Source organism: Salmo salar, chromosome ssa06 (genome assembly GCF_905237065.1).
Source record: "Salmo salar chromosome ssa06, Ssal_v3.1, whole genome shotgun sequence".
In the NCBI taxonomy this organism is placed as follows: Eukaryota; Metazoa; Chordata; class Actinopteri; order Salmoniformes; family Salmonidae; genus Salmo; species Salmo salar.
In genome coordinates this window covers 33297096-33316492 of record NC_059447.1, presented here as the reverse complement: position 1 = coordinate 33316492, position 19397 = coordinate 33297096, and the positions used below count along the sequence as shown (strand labels likewise).

Here is a 19397-nt window from a genome sequence, read left to right as displayed (position 1 = left end):
CCATGGTACACTCTTACTGTCTCTGTCTTCTTTCTCTTTCTAACACCATGGTACACTCTTACTGTCTCTGTCTCCTTTCTCTTTCTAACACCATGGTACACTCTTACTGTCTCTGTCTCCTTTCTCTTTCTAACACCATGGTACACTCTTACTGTCTCTGTCTCCTTTCTCTTTCTAACACCATGGTACCCTCTTACTGTCTCTGTCTCCTTTCTCTTTCTAACACCATGGTACACTCTTACTGTCTCTGTCTCCTTTCTCTTTCTAACACCATGGTACACTCTTACTGTCTCTGTCTCCTTTCTCTTTCTAACACCATGGTACACTCTTACTGTCTCTGTCTCCTTTCTCTTTCTAACACCATGGTACACTCTTACTGTCTCTGTCTCCTTTCTCTTTCTAACACCATGGTACACTCTTACTGTCTCTGTCTCCTTTCTCTTTCTAACACCATGGTAACCTCTTACTGTCTCTGTCTCCTTTCTCTTTCTAACACCATGGTACCCTCTTACTGTCTCTGTCTCCTTTCTCTTTCTAACACCATGGTACACTCTTACTGTCTCTGTCTCCTTTCTCTTTCTAACACCATGGTACCCTCTTACTGTCTCTGTCTCCTTTCTCTTTCTAACACCATGGTACACTCTTACTGTCTCTGTCTCCTTTCTCTTTCTAACACCATGGTACACTCTTACTGTCTCTGTCTCCTTTCTCTTTCTAACACCATGGTACACTCTTACTGTCTCTGTCTCCTTTCTCTTTCTAACACCATGGTACCCTCTTACTGTCTCTGTCTCCTTTCTCTTTCTAACACCATGGTACACTCTTACTGTCTCTGTCTCCTTTCTCTTTCTAACACCATGGTGCACTCTTACTGTCTCTGTCTCCTTTCTCTTTCTAACACCATGACCTTACTGTCTCTGTCTCCTTTCTCTTTCTAACACCATGGTACCCTCTTACTGTCTCTGTCTCCTTTCTCTTTCTAACACCATGGTACACTCTTACTGTCTCTGTCTCCTTTCTCTTTCTAACACCATGGTACACTCTTACTGTCTCTGTCTCCTTTCTCTTTCTAACACCATGGTACCCTCTTACTGTCTCTGTCTCCTTTCTCTTTCTAACACCATGGTACACTCTTACTGTCTCTGTCTCCTTTCTCTTTCTAACACCATGGTACACTCTTACTGTCTCTGTCTCCTTTCTCTTTCTAACACCATGGTACACTCTTACTGTCTCTGTCTCCTTTCTCTTTCTAACACCATGGTACCCTCTTACTGTCTCTGTCTCCTTTCTCTTTCTAACACCATGGTACACTCTTACTGTCTCTGTCTCCTTTCTCTTTCTAACACCATGGTACACTCTTACTGTCTCTGTCTCCTTTCTCTTTCTAACACCATGGTACACTCTTACTGTCTCTGTCTCCTTTCTCTTTCTAACACCATGGTACACTCTTACTGTCTCTGTCTCCTTTCTCTCTCTAACACCATGGTACACTCTTACTGTCTCTGTCTCCTTTCTCTTTCTAACACCATGGTACCCTCTTACTGTCTCTGTCTCCTTTCTCTTTCTAACACCATGGTACACTCTTACTGTCTCTGTCTCCTTTCTCTTTCTAACACTATGGTACACTCTTACTGTCTCTGTCTCCTTTCTCTTTCTAACACCATGGTACACTCTTACTGTCTCTGTCATTGCCTCAGGGTCTTCTTCAGCTTCTCATTCACACACTCATAGACACACACACATACCGGCACACGCATCATCTATACCCACATTTTCTCTGTCTTTGATTTTCCTCCCTCAGGTCTCTTCCTCTCTCTCTCTCTCTCTCTCTCTCTCTCTCTCTCTCTCTCTCTGTTTTTCTCACTTATGTAACACAACATCAGAGGCCTGGGGACTGCTCTCGTCTGGCCAGGGAGAGAGGGAGGAACAGAGGAGGGTAGCTAGATAAGTACCAGACCGGTGGGATGGAAGAGGAGAGTAGAAAAGAGGAGAAATAGATAGTACACGCTGTTCGGTGCCCAATTCACCACAGGCTCTATTTAGCAAAATACCCCCACTGGAAATAATATGTCAACAAACAACACATATATATCTGAATGAGCCCAGACATGGAACTTAGTATGGAGCTGGCAGGGCGGCTTCAAACCAAATCAAACTTTAATTGTCACATGCGCCGACTACAACATGTGTAGACCTTATCGTGAAATGCTTACTTACAAGCCCTTAACCAACAGCGCAGTTCAAGAGAGAGTTAAGAAAATATTTACCAAATAAACTTAGTGTAAAAGGTAACACAATAAAATAACAATAACGAGGCTATATACAGGGGGTATCGGTACCGAGTCAATGTGCTAGGTCATTTGTACATGTAGGTAGAGGTGAAGTGACTATGCATAGATAATAAACAGTGAGTAGCAGCAGTGTACAGAACAAATGGGGGGGGTCAGTCAATGTAAATAGTCCGGTGGGCATTTGGTTAATTGTTCAGCAGTGTTATGGCTTGGGCTAGAAGCTGTTAAGGAGCCTTTTGGTCCTAGACTTGGCGCTCCAGTACTGCTTGCCGTGCAGTAGCAGAGAACATTTTTGTGTCTTTCCTCTGACACCGCCTAGTCTATAGGTCCTGGATGGCAGGAAGCTTGGCCCCAGTGATGTACTGGAATGTTCGCACTACCCTCTGTAGCGCCTTACGGTCAGATGCCGAGCAGTTGCCATACCAGGCGGTGATGCAACTAGTCAGGATGCTCTCGATGGTGCAGCTGTAGAACCTTTTGAGGATCTGGGGACCCATGCCAAATCTTTTCAGTCTCCTGAGGGGAAAAGGGTGTTATCGTGCCCTCTTCACAACTAGTACCAGTCCTACTACAGAGTCCCCTCCTCTCCCCTGGACTGAGTCTGATCATAGCTATGGTGGAGACAGATCCATTTGGGAGTGAAAACTGTGCTTTTTCAATACCCTGGCAGACATATTGAGAAAGCAGCATCGATGAATAACAGAACATTTATAACCATGAAATGCAGTGACAGAGATAATCTTCCCGTCCTTCCATTCAACCTTGTCCTGATTGTTTTAAGCAGGGATGCCAATTGGGTTGATTTGGGATTGATCCTGTGGTGAATGTCAAGTCCCATTGCTTTGACTCAGCAGGTAAATGAGTCTGTGTCTGAAAGAGACAGATGAATGTAGCAGACCCTGGTGCTGGGCTCACTTCATTAGTGTCTCTCTCTGTCTCTCAGAGGTGAGACAGATGGATGAGGTTAACTGTCCCCACTTCCCAGTATAGCCACTACCAGAGCCACCAGAGTACATGATTAGCTATGGTTCTGGCCAATACAAAAACTGGATTTCATGTATGAGAGAACATCATTTTTCATGCTCTTTTGTCTTCTGTCCAACACCTCCACTCGTCCTCCCTTCTCTTTCTCCTCCTTCTCCCTCTCTTCCTCCCCCTCCAGTCCTCCAGCTCGTCTCAGGAGCGGCTGCACCAGCTGCCCTTCCAGCCCACCATGGACGAGTTGCACTTTCTGTCCAAGCACTTTGGCAGCACAGAGAGCATCACCGACGATGATGGGGGCCGCTGCTCACCACACATGCGACCGCGCTCCCGCAGCCTCAGTCCTGGACGCTCCCCCTCCTGCTATGACAATGAGATCGTCATGATGAACCATGTGTACAAGGATCGCTTCCCCAAAGTAAGACATGACACACACACACACACACACACACACACACACACACACACACACACACACACACACACACACACACACACACACACACACACACACACACACACACACACACACACACACAATATAATTTTCTCTCACACTTTCAAGTGCAAGAAAGGATAAGGATTGGTTAGAGCAGACTGGTGTCAAAAGGAAGCAGGTTTTGGTGTTTGCTCAGTGTGGTACTGTGTGTCAGAGATAGATAACTCTCTTCGATGGAAATTGAGGGGAAACGAGGCTGTCTCCTCTCTGATTTGTAAGTCAGGAGTTATGTCTACTTTTAAACAGGTGGAAGTGAGAATGATGGAAATACCACGGCTCAGTGGAGCAAAACTGAACTATTTGAGTTATGAATGTAAAATATGAAATGGATAAAACTCTCCTAACTCTGTTTCCTGTATCTCCCTCTCCCAGGCCACGGCTCAGATGGAGGAGCATCTGGCAGAGTTCATCAATGCCTTCTCCCCTGAGAGCTTGCTGCCGCGGGCCGACGGGGTCATCAGCTTCATCCACCATCAGATAGCAGAGCTGTCCAGGGACTGCCTATCCAAAGCTCGCGAGGGCCTCATCACCACTGTCTACTTCTTTGAGCTGCAGGAGAACCTGGAGAAGCTGCTCAATGACGTGAGTCACAGAAGCACTGCAACTATAAGGCTAAGATGTCATGATAGGGGCCAGGACAGGTCAGTTCTGGGGTTATAGAGCTGCCCATAAGCCAGTCTTATGTTGCAGTGTATAACATCAGCATAGCCCTGAGTGGAATTGTCTCAATATCAGGCTCTTCTCAGGTCTGAGTGGCCTAGCTGCAGGCTGCTGAGAGGCACATTTAGTTTTTATCATCTCATTTGAAATGACAGCACTACGCCTTTCAGAAGGACAAGAACGAGTAAAGGAGTAAAATAAGGCCAATTGTGTAATAGTGTGTGTGATTTGTCTGAGCAGATAGAAGCTATCAAGGAACTTCATCTGCACCCCTGGTTTGACGGGTTGATTAATTAAATCGGTCTGATTATTCTTTTTGATTGGATTAGTTTTGCCTGGAATATGACTGTTCTCACATCCCACGTTGCTGCAAAGCTTTGATTTATTTTGTATTTTTCTGTCTGTCTGTCGCTGTCTGTCTCTCTCTCTCTCTCTCTACTTCTCTCTCTCCCTCAACGTTTCTCTCTCTCTCTTCCTCCATCTATTTCTCTCTCTCTCAGGCGTACGAGCGATCAGAGAGCTCAGAGGTGGCCTTCGTCACAGAGCTGGTGAAGAAACTCCTCATCATCATCTCTCGCCCAGCAAGGCTGCTGGAGTGCTTGGTGAGAACAGAACACAGAACTCTCAACACAATCACAGTCATGGTAATGGTCATGGGAGTGTTCACAGTCACATTCACGGTCCATGGCCCCACTAATTATTTAACAGACCATATCCCTGGCCTGGACCAAACACACATTCATTTCCTTAAATAAATATGAGCACAAATAGTCATTATAAACATTTAAACAGGGGATTTATTACACAGTAGGGCAAAAATACTGAGCTCCAACTAAGCACCTTGATAAAAGGCCCAATCTGACTGGCTAGCCATTCCATTTGCATTTAGATTAAAATTCCATTTGCCTCACTACAGTATTTCAAATACCAGCGGCCCCCTGAAGTGCTGTCTGAGTCTCACAGACCGTGACTGTGTCATTTAAAGTTTGAGCCTGTGTGTGTTGCCCAGACTGACTCAGGGTCTCTGGCAGAGCAGTAGTCCTGTCCTCTGGGTGACCGCAGCCGGCAGGCCTCATGAACTTGGCTTCCATCCAACCTTTTTATGTGCGTAAAGTACATGTTGGAATAAGAAATGTCATGACAGGCCTGATGGAAACAGATTTCTTTGGATGCAGTATTTGCAGCATACTGTAGTTATACTGCACTCTGACTCTTTTATGCTCAAATATTGAAATAATAACCCATCATATCGAAGTAAACTTAGAGTCTTGCAATGACATGTTGTATGGTCCTCCCACTACAACTTGTCAGCGAAGCATGCAGTTTATTAGGCTACAGATTAAATCATTTATGATGAACTTCACAGGGTGGTGAAAGTGCAAGGTGATGAGCTTGATGCTCCTTTCCAATAAATATCTAGGGTCTTATTCTGGTGACATCCTCATTGATGCTTGGGTGCTGTTTGACGAATACAAATGATGTCGCTCTTTTGTCCACAATAATCTCATCAACTCAATTCTGGACCTCGAAGCCAGTTCTACTGCATTTTTTAATTGTTCCCCTCTAATCAGAGACTGATTTAGACCTGGGACACCAGGTGAGTGCAATTAATTATCAGGTAAAACAGAAAACCAGCAGGCTCCGGACCTCGTAGGTTAAGAGTGTAATACCCATGATGTAGGCTATGCGTGTGCTCTAGCCAACAGCGCGCAGGGCACAGATACAGTACTGTGCCAATACCAGAGTGGGCACACTCGCTATATACAATTTGTTTTTTGTGAGAAAATCATCAGTTGTGTTGAAAATGTGATGTAAACCCATTTAACTTGTGTTTTTTATTTGGTACATGCATATCCGGGGAAGTAGGGGTGCTGAGGGTGCTGAGGGCCCCCTTGAAAAATCGGAATAATTATTTGAAAACAATGTCTTCATAAAAGTAGTGCACTGGGCCTTTACTAGTCCTGTATTAGCGGACCAATATAGCGTCTGTAGTGCGTGCAATAAAAATGTGTTATATCTTGATTAAAGTAGTGTTATACCTGTGTCACACTGAATGTGGTCCTCCTGTTCCTGTCCCTCAGGAGTTTAATCCAGAGGAGTTCTACCACCTGCTGGAGGCAGCAGAGGACCACGCCAAGGAGGGACACCTGATGAAGACGGACATCCCCCGCTACATTATCAGCCAGCTGGGACTGACAAGAGACCCTATAGAGGGTGAGCGAGAGAATGAGTCCGAGAGAGAGAGAGAAAGAGGAAGCCTTGACTTGTGTTGACTACTGTTGCTCTCTCACTCTATGTATTGCTGAAATGCAGCTCATATGTACTCCCTCTGTATGTCCCCAGAAATGGTGAACCTGGACAGCTACGACAGTGAGGGACCTCTCACCCCAGAAACAGACGACTCAACAGAGGTGAGAACCTTGTCCCTACTCCACCTCTTCCCAGCCCGCCCACCATCAACCCCCCTCTCCCTCTGTCCCTTTGGGTTAAGTCAAACTGTAGTCCAAGGCCCTGCTGACTCTAATGAATATGAGTGCTTCCTCTACTAATTACTTGGCACAGTGGACATTACTCTACGTAATTGAGTCCATTTGCTTTGATTAGAGTCTGAAGTCAAAGCAGGATATCCTCTAGGCCTGCAATCAGCCCTCCTTCAACCATCAGGGCAGGTGCCAAAATTCAGCTAACTGGACAAGAAGTCAAGAAGACAAGGGTAGCACTGGGGGAGAAAGAGACGACGTCACTCCTGTGAGCCTGGTGTTGGAGGTCTGCCCAGATCCAGTCTCGTCTTACCCTGCTGTCATGCTCTCTCCCTCAGGGCAAGATGAGAGCTATGAAGACGCCGGAAGAGGCTGACTTCCAGACCATAAAGCTGATCAGCAATGGAGCCTATGGGTGAGTGTGGGTGTGGGTGTGTTCACGCATATGAATGTTACATTAGTACATGTCTCTGAGCCATCTTGTTGATGTCCATTGAATGGTTTTAGGAGAAAACACTGGATTTACTCAGATTACTAACTGTGTGTATGTGTGTGTGTGTCTCCAGGGCTGTTTACCTGGTCCGTCACCTGGAGACCCGTCAGCGTTTCGCCATGAAGAAGATCAACAAGCAGAACCTGATACTGAGGAACCAGATCCAGCAGGCCTTCGTAGAGAGAGACATCCTGACCTTCGCTGAGAACCCATTCGTGGTCTCCATGTTCTGCTCCTTTGAGACCCGCAGGCACCTCTGTATGGTCATGGAGTATGTGGAGGGTAAGTTAACACAATAATACACTGGACACCATTACTTGTCTATTTAGGACAAGAGCAGCATTTAGGACATTGCTGGTGATGGGAATGTTAGCAGTCAGCCTGATCACGTGTTATCTGTTGCCAGGGGGAGACTGTGCCACCCTGCTGAAAAACATTGGGGCGTTGCCTGTGGAGATGGCGCGCATGTACTTTGCCGAGACCGTCCTGGCACTGGAGTACATCCACAACTATGGCATCGTGCACCGCGATCTCAAACCAGACAAGTAAGACCTCACTTGGGTTGGCATTGAACAATTATCATGTGGGACTCGTTGGAGTGAACTCAAAGTTTGATTATATTACAAACACGAAGAGTGTTTCAGGTAACCTTTGACCTGTCTGTCCCCAGTCTTCTGATCACTTCCATGGGGCACATCAAGCTGACTGACTTCGGCCTGTCTAAGATGGGTCTGATGAGCCTCACCACTAACCTGTACGAGGGCCACATTGAGAAGGACACCAGAGAGTTCCTGGACAAACAGGTGTGTACTGTATATAGAGCAGAGAAACCCACCACAGCATACACAACCTTGGCAGGAATTCAAAATGAATTTGCAGTAATATATTTACATTTCTACATTTTCCATAACCATTCAGACCAAAAAAACTGTAGCTAATCAATTTGTATGTATTTATTTCTAGACAAATATAATAAATACATGCTGAGTTTATAAATGTGTGCATATAGTTGTCAAAGCGTGAAGAAATGAAATGATCAACATCAAACAAAATGATAACCAAATATGCCTCAGTTATTATAATCAACTGTCTTTTCAGATGTTTTATTTTTCCCACCCTTTGAATGGTGCCGCTTCAATTAAATCCCCAATTATTTATTGGCTCGGCTTTCTCACAGCCACAGATCTGTTAGCATTTGATGAATACCCATCTGCACATGAAAACACAACGTCCAAGCTTTCATGTTTCATCCTGGCATTCTCGCATTGATCCCATCAGCTTGGCAAACACGTGCATTGGCCACACGTCTCTCACTCACATTTTGAGAGAGACTGGCCTTAGCATCTCACCAGTAGTGTTTTATCCATAGATATGACTATAGAACCTCTCATATGAGCGCTGTGGTTCTGTCCTCCATCAGGTGTGTGGCACGCCAGAGTACATCGCCCCGGAGGTGATCCTGAGACAGGGCTATGGGAAGCCAGTAGACTGGTGGGCTATGGGCATCATCCTCTATGAGTTCCTGGTGGGCTGTGTGCCGTTCTTTGGAGCCACGCCTGAGGAGCTCTTTGGACAGGTCATCACAGGTGAGAGGTCGGGGGTTAGTGGGTTCATCGATCAGCATCTTACAGCCATTTTGAAGTCATCTTTCTCACGTCTACATTGTCCAATGCAACTTATCTCTGTCTGTCTCTTGTAGATGACATAATGTGGCCAGAAGGTGAGGACGCTCTTCCTGCCGATGCCCAGCATCTGATCTCTACTCTGCTTCAGACCAACCCACTGGTCCGACTGGGCACAGGTCAGCATACACGTGCATGTTGACAACATGCTTAACATCAGACGTAGAGTGCTGTAGCAGAAATGGACTAAACTGCCTATTCATAGTGAAAATATAGATTCACTCAACAACACACATCTTATCCCTCTTTCCCTCTCCCTCCCCCTCTCTCGCTCGCTCGCCTTTTCATTCTCACTCTCCCTTTCATTCTCTCTCTCTCCCTCTCTCTCTCTCTCTCTCCCTCTTTCTCTTTCGCTGCCCCAGGCGGTGCATTTGAGGTGAAGCAGCACTCGTTCTTCACTGAACTGGACTGGAACAGTCTGCTGAGACAGAAGGCTGAGTTCATCCCCCACCTAGAGTCAGAGGAGGACACCAGCTACTTCGACAGTGAGTCTCTCTCAAACTGCACTGCCCCCTGGTCACATGGAGGGGAACTGTGCTGACTCGTTGCATTCTTAATGTATAGAATCACCATAAGGCAGTGGTATTCAAACTTTTTCAACGGGGACCCCATTCTCTTCTCCAGAATTTCTGGGGAACCCATTTTTTTGTAACAATTTCTCGTTACCCCAGCCCAGCCCACCCCTAATCTATTGACAAAAATGTTGATTTTTACATCAACAAATAAGAGATTCAAATGTTATTGAAGGTTATCAAAGAAACCAATAAATACATTTCCTTAAAAAAGTTGTATTTCTCATAAAGGTTTGCATATTGTCCCATACAATAATCTTTACTCTGTTCCTAAAAAAATAACTACAGTTTGGTCGCAACCCCAACTTTGAATACCACTGGCATATGGGATAGAGATAAGAACTAGCTGTGTTTGGAGCTTTGAGGCACTTCTCCATGCTATTTGTCTGTTTGCATTTGTGTGTGTGTGTGTGTGTGTGTGTGTGTGTGTGTGTGATGTCCTCTTCCGTCCCCAGCCCGCTCGGACCGCTACCACCACGTCCACTCTTATGATGAGGACGACACCAATGATGATGAACCTGTCGAGCTCCGTCGTTTCTCCTCCTGCTCCCCTCGCTTCAGCAAGGTCAAACTCTACACTTACTCATCCATAAACATACCTTAAAACTTCAAATAAACACAGTCTCAAATAGCCGACCTGTCCATTTGAATAGCCGGCCAGCGCTACACATTTCAGCAAATAAACACTGGGTCTAAATGAATTGTTTACAACGTTACCATGAATTACCATGAATTGTTTACAAGGTTTAATGTTTAATTTGTTACATTAAATAATTCAGTAATGACTTGAAAAAGTGATGGCAATCATCAGTTTTTATCGCCAGTAAGAAACTGCTAGCCATTGGCTGCTAACAGATGAGAACTGCTAGCTAACTGGCAAGCACAAAAACTGTCAACAACTTCAGGAACACAGACCCCCCAGAAATCAGCTGTTCGCTCTAGTGACGAAAGTAAGAACTGCAGAAAAAATGCACATTCAAAGAGGAGAATAATTATTCTGTCAAGGGTGGGTTTTTTTATACATTTTTATTAGAGGCATACTAAGACAAAATAAATGTGGCACAGTGTGTAAATGATAGCACATTAGTGCAGGAAATTAAGATATTGAATAAAATACTGGAAGTGAATGCTGGAATTAAACAATTAACTATGCAAGTGAACAAACGCTGTGTGCATTAAGGAAAGAGACACCTGACTCAAATAGAAGCCTGTCTAATAAGAGCCTGTTGTGTTCAGTGATTCAAGCAAATAAATGCCTGGGCTATTAATTGATGTTTACGATAAAACCTACACTTCGGCCTAATCAGTTCTTCTGTCTCACCTCCCTTCTTCAACACTCCTTGTTGAACTAGATTAACTTGATGCCCCTCATTGTACAAGTCTAGGCCATGTAAACGCGTCTTCCCTAAATCCTGTCAGTAAATCTCATAATCCTAAATTACACATTTTCCCATGATTCTTTCTTTTACAATAGGTTCAGTGGCACAATTAGCTTTCACAGATTAGTCAACAAGGGGAGATCTGAGCAGAAAGATACATATGTCTGAGCCAAGTGACTTAAGTCATGAAAGAACCTCTTTGGTAACCTTGGATTTTATTGACACACATGCCTCAGACATATGTATCTTTCTGCTCAGATCTCCCCTTCTTGACTAATCTGTGAAAGCTAATTGTGCCACTGAACCTATTGTAAAAGGAAGAATCATGGGAAAATGTGTAATTTTTCCCTCTGTGGGTGCTGAAAGCTTATGCGTCCTCTCTCTGTTGTGAACTACAGGTGTACAGCAGCATGGAGCACCTGTCCCAGCTGGAGCACAAGCCCTCAACGGTGACCCGGCGGGAGCACAAGGGCCCCAGGGAGGACCGGGCGGCCAAGAGAGAGAGCCTGGGCAGCCTGACCTTGAGAGATAAGAGCTGGAGGACAGGATCACCTGAGATGTGAGTATGACCACTACTGTACTCTGACTAGTACTAGTGCCCTCTTACCTTGCATAACAAGTTGGAAATGTGACATTGTTGGTCCTCATTATCAAGGCTCTCATTATCATTACTCATTGTTTGTTTTCATAAATACAATACATCAATTCTGTGCTGTGTTGTTGTGTGTAGGAAGCGACTGTCGTGCTCAGAGTCCTCCTTCATTGAGAGTGACTCCAGTCCTCCATCTGGGGCCCGGCGACGCTTTTCTGCCCTCATGGACACTCACCGCGTCGCCTCCCCACTAGAGGCCGATCCTGAGCTGCCCGTGCCCACCAGACAGCCCCCAGTCAAGGTCAGGGGCACCTCTCTGGAGGGGGCCATGGGCACCACATCCATGGGCACCACATCCAGCCAGGGGGATTTTAGGAAGGAAAAGGAGGGCAACGGGTTGACTGCTGGAGGTGAGGGCATTTGGCATTGGATAATGGATGAATCCTGGCTTGACATACACTTTGATACTTAAATGATATTATTCCTCCATCTTTCTGCTCTGCTCCAGACAAGCAGCTGAGGCCAGCTGATGTACCAATGGGAGTCATCCCCAGCCCCAGCAATACTGTGACTGCTGGGGCCACAGAGCCCCAGGGGTCCCGGGCCACCAACGAACTGGTCCTGAGGAGGGTCCGCCACAGCCAGCTCTCAGCTGAGGGAGAGAAACGCAACTCGCGACCCGTGACCAAGGTCATCAAGTCTGCCTCCACCACAGCCCTGTCTGTCATCATACCTACAGGTGAGGAGCTGGAAGGCAAGGCAGTGTGAGAAGACCGGGTCTGTCTGTTGCTAATGACAATATTAATGTTAAACAGTAAAACGGTTAACTGGGCTTGTTATGGAAAATAGTACATTTCTTTAAAACTATCTATTGCTTTGACCTTCAATTGACTTATTCAGATGTTTTTGCTCACACTTTATTCCTGTGATTCTCTCCCCCCTCCTCAGTGGAGCAGCATGGTACGTCCCCCCTGGCCAGCCCCATGTCTCCTCAATCCATCTCCTCCGACCTGTCGTCTCGTGACTCCTCCCCCAGCCGAGACTACTCGCCCACGGTCAACGTGCTGCGTTCTCCCATCACCATCCACCGCTCTGGGAAGAAGTACGGTTTCACCCTCCGAGCCATTCGAGTCTACATGGGAGACAGTGATGTCTACAGTGTACACCACATGGTCTGGGTGAGACAGCGATAGAGATGATATGTTCTGTGTTCATTTCCATGGAGAAAGTAGTGTTAAGTAGACATCACTCTTTTGAAGAAGTTCTGTATCATAACAAACATCGCTACAATTTGTAGTGGAAAAACAGACTTGTCCAATAGCATGATGACTTGTTTGATTGATGTTGATCTGTTTCAATCACAGCATGTGGAGGACGGAGGCCCTGCCCAGGAGGCGGGACTCTGCGCTGGTGACCTCATCACTCATGTGAACGGGGAGTCTGTCCACGGGCTGGTGCACACTGAGGTGGTGGAGCTCATTCTGAAGGTGAGAGGAAAGAAACATGTGTTTTTTTTCTACAGTATAGAATACAGGTGAAGCCTATCATACACTGTGTGCACAATTATTAGGCAAGTGAGTATTCTGATCTTATCATTATTTCTATGCACATTTTCCAACTCCAAACCATATACACTTGAATGCTTATTGGATTGAATCATTTTCAGGTGATATGTATTTGTGTAATGAGGGAGGGTGTGGTGAAAGTGAAAGTGAATAACACCTTATATCAAGGTGTGCATAATTATTAGGCAGCTTCATTACCTCAGGTAAAATGGGCCAAAAAAGAGATTTAACTGACACTGAAAGGTAAAAAATTGTAAAATGCCTTTCAGACGGATGCAACACTCTTAAAATAGATAAACTATTGAGGCGTGACCTCTGGGGCGCTGGGCGCATGGAGAAGAAAAGGCGCAAATTAACTGCAAAAGACTTGAGAAGAATTAAACTTCAAACTACCAGGAACCCATTATCCTCCAGTGCCACCGTATTCCAGAACTGCAACCTACCTGGAGTGTTCAGAAGTACAAGGTGTCAAGTGCTCAGAGACATGGCCAAAGTCAAGAAGGCTGAAACACGACCACCACTGAATAAGATTCACAAGTTGAAGCGTCAAGATTGGGCAAAGAAATACCTGAAGACAGATTTTTTTGAAGGTTTTATGGACAGATGAAATGAAAGTGACTCTTGATGGACCAAATGAATGGGCCCGTGGCTGGATCAGTAATGGACACAGGGCACCACTTCGAGTCAGGCGCCAGCAAGGTGGAGGAGGGGTACTGGTATGGGCTGCTATCATTAAGGATGAGGTAGTTGGAACTTTTCGGTTTGAAGATGGACTGAAACTGGAAGATACTTTCTTCAAGCAGTGGTACAGGAAGAAGTCCTCAGCATTCAAGAAGGTCATGATCTTTATGCAGGACAATGCTCCATCACATGCATCCAAGTATCCCACTGCTTGGCTAGCCAGCAAGGGCCTCAAAGATGCCCAAATAATGACCTGGCCCCCTTCCTCACCTGACTTAAATCCTATTGAGAACTTGTGGGTCCTTCCCAAACGTGAGATTTACAGTGAGGGAAGACAATACACCTCTTTGAACAGCATTTGGGAGGCTGTAGTTGCTGCTTCAGCGAAAGTTCGTGAACAGATCAAGAAAATGACAGACAATGGATGGAAGGCTCATGGCAGTTATTTAAAAGAAGGGTGGCTATATTGGTCACTGAATATTTTTGAAAGGCCAAAAATGTTATTTAATTGTCATTTTGTGTTACTAATTTGTTACACTTACTCTACAAATTGAGAATAAAAAGTGAGTTGGGAGAAATTATTTTTGTCATTTAGTTGCCTACTAATTGTGCACACTAATAGTTGCCTAATAATTGAGCACACTTATATATTCCCATGAGAAAGACAAAACTCACTATTCCTTTGTTAAACATTCAGGTTTGAGATTCAATACCATTTTGGATTGACTGAGAGCATTGTGTTTGTTCAGCAATAAAATGAATCCTGAGGAATACAATTTGCCTAATAAGTGTGCAAGCAGTGTATACTGTACGTGTTTTGTTTCCGTTGTTTCTCCAGAGTGGAAACAATGTGACGGTGACCACCACGCCCTTTGAAAACACCTCCATCAAGATCGGTCCTGCCCGCAAGTCCAGCTACAAGTCCAAGATGGCACGGCGCAACAAGAAGACAGGGGCTAAGGAGGGACAAGAAAGGTACAAGTGGGTTTCTCTGCACAGCAGATGGTACACTATGATTTCAGATGAGCGCTCTAGAAAATCTCTCCTCTCATCCTCCCACCTCTCTCGTTTCACTTCTCACTCGCAGTAAGAAGCGCAGCTCGTTGTTCAGGAAAATCACTAAGCAGTCGAACCTGCTCCACACCAGCCGCAGCCTGTCCTCTCTGAACCGCTCTCTGTCATCAGGGGACAGCCTCCCAGGCTCCCCCACCCACAACCTCTCTGCCCGCTCCCCCACACAGAGCTACCGCTCCACCCCCGACTCCACCTACCTGGGTCAGTATGAAGGGCATTACTCTACCTACATTACTGTACAGCACTCCTCTTAGCATCTGCACCCTCACATAACAAAATAATACAGTTTGAATGATTGCTATATGTCTCTTCTTCACTCCTCAGGCAACACTTCTCAGAGCAGCTCTCCAGTCTCCAGCACCCCTAACTCCCCGGCTGCCTCCCAGCACATGAGACCCAGCTCCCTGCACGGCCTCTCCCCCAAGCTGCACCGCCAGTACCGCTCAGCCCGCTGCAAGTCAGCTGGCAACATCCCCCTGTCCCCCCTGGCCCACACACCCTCCCCCACCACCTCCTCTCCCCCACCCCTGTCTGGCCACACGGTGGGTAGCTCCAACACCACCCAGGCCTTCCCAGCCAAGCTCCACTCCTCTCCCCCTGTGGCCCGTCCCAGGCCCAAAAGCGCAGAGCCCCCCCGCTCACCTTTGCTACAGCGGGTTCAGTCGTCAGAGAAACTGGGCGCGACCCTCCTGCCCTCCTTTTCATCTTCGTCTTCAGCTTCCTCACCCCTTGCAGGGGGGGTGTCAATGCGTAAGCACAGCCTGGAGGTGTCACATGGGGACTACAGGAGGGAGTCTTTCCACTGCGAGCACAGCCTGCAGAGTCTGCTGGAGATGGAGGGAGAGAACGGGCCCATTCCCCCCTCTCCCTCGTCTTCCTCCTCCCCCTCTCCCCCCACGGTTGGAGAGACAGGGTGCCTGAAGCCTGCGAGGAGGCTGGGGAGACAGGAGTCGCCCCTGAGCCGGGACACAGTGCAGACAGGGAGGGAGAGAGCTTCCCAGACTACAGCATCTGACCCTCACACTGACAGCACACCTGTTAAAGTAGAGCCCAAGACCAGCGCTGGTGAGACAGCTAAGACATTAACCCCTTGTGAGGCTCTGAAGAGAAAAGCTTCCCCAGTACCAGGTGAGGCCCAGCCTAGCCCAGCCTCAACCCCCTCCACTCCAGGGGCCAAGTCCAGCCCAGCAGACAAACCTCTAAGCTCTAGTACTCCAAGCTCTGAGACAGCCAGTGGAGACCCTAAACCCACTGAGAGGGCCCAAGTCCAGGCTACATCCCAGAGTCCGCTCTCCCAGGAGCGTAAACACCAGGCTGTCCAGACAGACACCACCCCAGCAAGCAGAAGCCGGGAGAAGAGTGAGGAGAAAGGGAGTGTGGGCCCAGACAAAGTCACTACACAGAGGGCGGGAGCTACAGAGTTGGCCAAAGCAAGTAAAGACACACAGATGGGAGAGAGCACTTTGAAAGGAGGGATGGGTGGCATTGACAAAGCCACTGAGACCAAGGTTAAAGGACCTGCTCCTTCAGTCCCAACCCAAGCACCAGCCCCAACCTCGGCCCCATCCCCTCTTACCATAGGCCCAGTTCCTGCTTCAACAAAATCCAGAACAGACAAGGTTTCTGTCCCGTTGAGCAGTTACCGAGGGGCCAAGGAGGAGAGGAGTCACCTGGAGGTGGTGGAGGAGAACCCTATGTCCCCCTCCTCCACCGCTGCCTCCCCCTGCTCCAGCAAGTCACGCCCCGTCTCCCCTGGTGACAAGCCAAGCTTTGTGACTCAGCTGACCAGTGTGGCCAAAAACGTGCTGGGGCCTATGAAGATGGGATCCCAGGAAGGGCCCGAGGGCGGTGAGGAGAAACGGGGAAGTTCAGCAGGAAAGTCTGAGGCTCCGTCTGGAGGTGGTCGACGGGGAGCTCAGGGGACATCTCCAAGTCCTGCCGGCTCAGCTCAGCCTGAAAAGGCAAACACGAGGAATTCAGGTAAGCACCACTCCTGATTTGCAAGTGAGGGAAAAACCTGGGAAATGCCTTTTGGATCGGAATATCATGTCACCATATCAGGCACCTACAGGGCACCCTCAAAAAAGGGACAAAAACATGTACACCTAAGAAACACACACCAAATAGCTAAAAAATACAGACCTGTAGATAAAACAAGAATATGTGGAGGAATGTGCTTTAATGCTGTTCTCAAATGTGTGTATGTATGTAATGTATGTGTAATGTATATAGTAAAAGTGTGTCTTCTTGCATGTTCCAAATTATACATGAGAGATGAAAGAGAATATTTAAAGAGATGAGGAAAACAATCTAACAGACCTGATGGTAGTGAACACTGTGAACATCATGTCAACAGCCCCCACATGTTCCCAATGTAAACATCATGTCTATAGGCAGGCTTCTGTCACAGTCTGTCACCACGAGGAACATTATCCATGTCCGTCAACTCCGGTGCCATCTTTTAACTCAGTTAAAATACCTAAAGATAGCACCTTGTTCTTTTTCTCACACAGTACCTGGAAAATAGATTGAGAGAGGAATTGTTGCATTGGTGTAACATGCATTGGTGTAACATGCATTGGTGTAACAAATTGAGATGTGTTCCTAACTGGACTAAAATGATGACCTGCTTGCTAAATGTGGAACTTGGAATTGTATTGTGTAAAGGAGAGCTGAATGAATTTGTTTGAGTGTTTTAAGGGCTGAGTCCTGGTTGGATTTAGGTGGACTATCTGAACTTGCACAGGGACACTATGCAATGGGATTTTTAAGTATTTTCCTGTGTGTCCCCTACAATGTACCCATGAACGGATGTTAGGGAGGTAAAGGTTTGCAATAAGCCAAACAAGCAGATATATTGTTCTACGAATTGTCTGCATTGACTCAACCCACTGGGCACACACTGGTTGAATCAATGTTGTTTCCACATAATTTCAATGAAATTACGTTGAACCAACATGGAATAGACATGGAATTGACATCTGTGCCCAATGGGCATTGTGAAATGTGCAATTATTTAGGTTCTGAAATGAACACAGTGCTAATGAATTGAACTAAAGAAGTGGAACCCAGATGTCTCTGTGTGTGAATTAAGTGTGGTCAGGTGATGAAATAGATACTATAGAATGGGAGTCTTCTTTGAGACTTACTCGTACTCTGGCAACGTAGGCTAGAACTCTCTCCCTTTTCAATGTATGCAAAATTAGCGTTGTATAATGTAATGTGCGAATAAAAGTGCCAGTTTATTTGAGGGATATGTTGTTAATGATATGCAAGTTCTATGTAGAATTCCTAGTGAGATCTGAGAGCCCACCGTAGACCTAGGCAGCACTCTCATCAGGGATGTAACTCAATATGTTCATGCCCATACCTGTATCAGACTGCCATCTTGTGGTCATCACACGGCTGTCCTGAACATAGTATTTGAGGTCAAAATGTAATTTACACATAATCAGTTCACAATTTAATGACACAAGATTAGATTTTATCTGAGATATTACCCTCATATCTTCATGATTTCCTATTGTAACCACTGTTCCATTCATATAGCTACTAGAAACTTGTTTGTTTGTCTAAATACAATTAGAAAAAACTTTTGTTGTGTGTATTATGACCGATAAAGAGAGATGTATGATACTGATACAGTGCTCCTAGGAGACGACAAACAGCTCATATTTAGATGAATGCTAGTTAAAAGCTTGTGTTTGTGTATGTGGGGGTGTGCGTGGAAATTGCACTTTATTTTGTGTCAAATGTATTTATTTATCTATTTATTACACTTTTTATTTATTGTATTTGATTATTTGTCAATTGCTCTCAAACAGTTTACTTGTGCATTGTTCTTTGAATTGTTATTTATATCTCTAAATTGTAAGTCTACAAATGAGAGAATTTACCAAATCTGTGTGGTTGTCCTATTTTGTGCAGTTATACTTCTGTCATTCCATAAGAGAGTTGCAATACACCATGGCCTCTATCCATGTTGACTTATTTGTGAGTTTTGACTTTTTTATGACACTTCTCTCAGTTCATTGTTGTCCATGTCATTTTATTCCCTAGGCACTGTTATGAAACCAATGCAAAAAAAAGCCTAAAGAGTAATAAAATCCTTCAAGAGAATCCTTAAATTACCATGTGCCTGTTTGTGTTCTTGTTTTGAGACAACTTTGACAGACAACTTCTAAATGGATTTCAGAGGGGTCTACAACAGAGGGGTCCACGTTCAGCAAAACTTTGTCCAACCTTGCAGATAGACATTTCATGATTAGAGCAATACATAAATCCTTATTCTATACGACAGAGAGGCATGTTTGTTTTACGGAGCATATACATGAACTTTCCAAAACGTTGCGTCATGCTGAACACGCCGCTGTGGAGGGAGTAAATCAATAGGGGTAAATGCATAGGGTAAATGAAACGTTGGACCTTTATTGACCAATCACGATACC

The 19397-nt window shown here is 45.8% G+C and overlaps 1 protein-coding gene across 2 annotated transcripts in view; it reads left to right on the top strand.

Moving 5' to 3' along the window:
* LOC106607040 (microtubule-associated serine/threonine-protein kinase 1) overlaps positions 1–18939 on the top strand; it is a 56978-nt gene extending 38039 nt beyond the window's left edge. For both annotated transcript variants that reach the window (XM_045720333.1, XM_045720334.1), the window contains 21 exons: positions 3454–3690; positions 4144–4353; positions 4932–5033; positions 6513–6645; positions 6775–6842; positions 7250–7326; positions 7478–7686; positions 7811–7949; positions 8075–8207; positions 8825–8990; positions 9104–9205; positions 9449–9571; positions 10114–10223; positions 11436–11596; positions 11768–12039; positions 12138–12368; positions 12578–12807; positions 12994–13116; positions 14714–14850; positions 14963–15150; positions 15274–18939. In XM_045720333.1, coding sequence (XP_045576289.1) covers positions 3454–3690; positions 4144–4353; positions 4932–5033; positions 6513–6645; positions 6775–6842; positions 7250–7326; positions 7478–7686; positions 7811–7949; positions 8075–8207; positions 8825–8990; positions 9104–9205; positions 9449–9571; positions 10114–10223; positions 11436–11596; positions 11768–12039; positions 12138–12368; positions 12578–12807; positions 12994–13116; positions 14714–14850; positions 14963–15150; positions 15274–16946 — 4824 coding nt within the window. In that variant the 3' untranslated portion in view covers positions 16947–18939. The remainder of the gene's footprint in view (positions 1–3453; positions 3691–4143; positions 4354–4931; positions 5034–6512; positions 6646–6774; positions 6843–7249; positions 7327–7477; positions 7687–7810; positions 7950–8074; positions 8208–8824; positions 8991–9103; positions 9206–9448; positions 9572–10113; positions 10224–11435; positions 11597–11767; positions 12040–12137; positions 12369–12577; positions 12808–12993; positions 13117–14713; positions 14851–14962; positions 15151–15273) is intronic.
* The last annotated feature ends 458 nt before the right edge of the window (positions 18940–19397 follow it).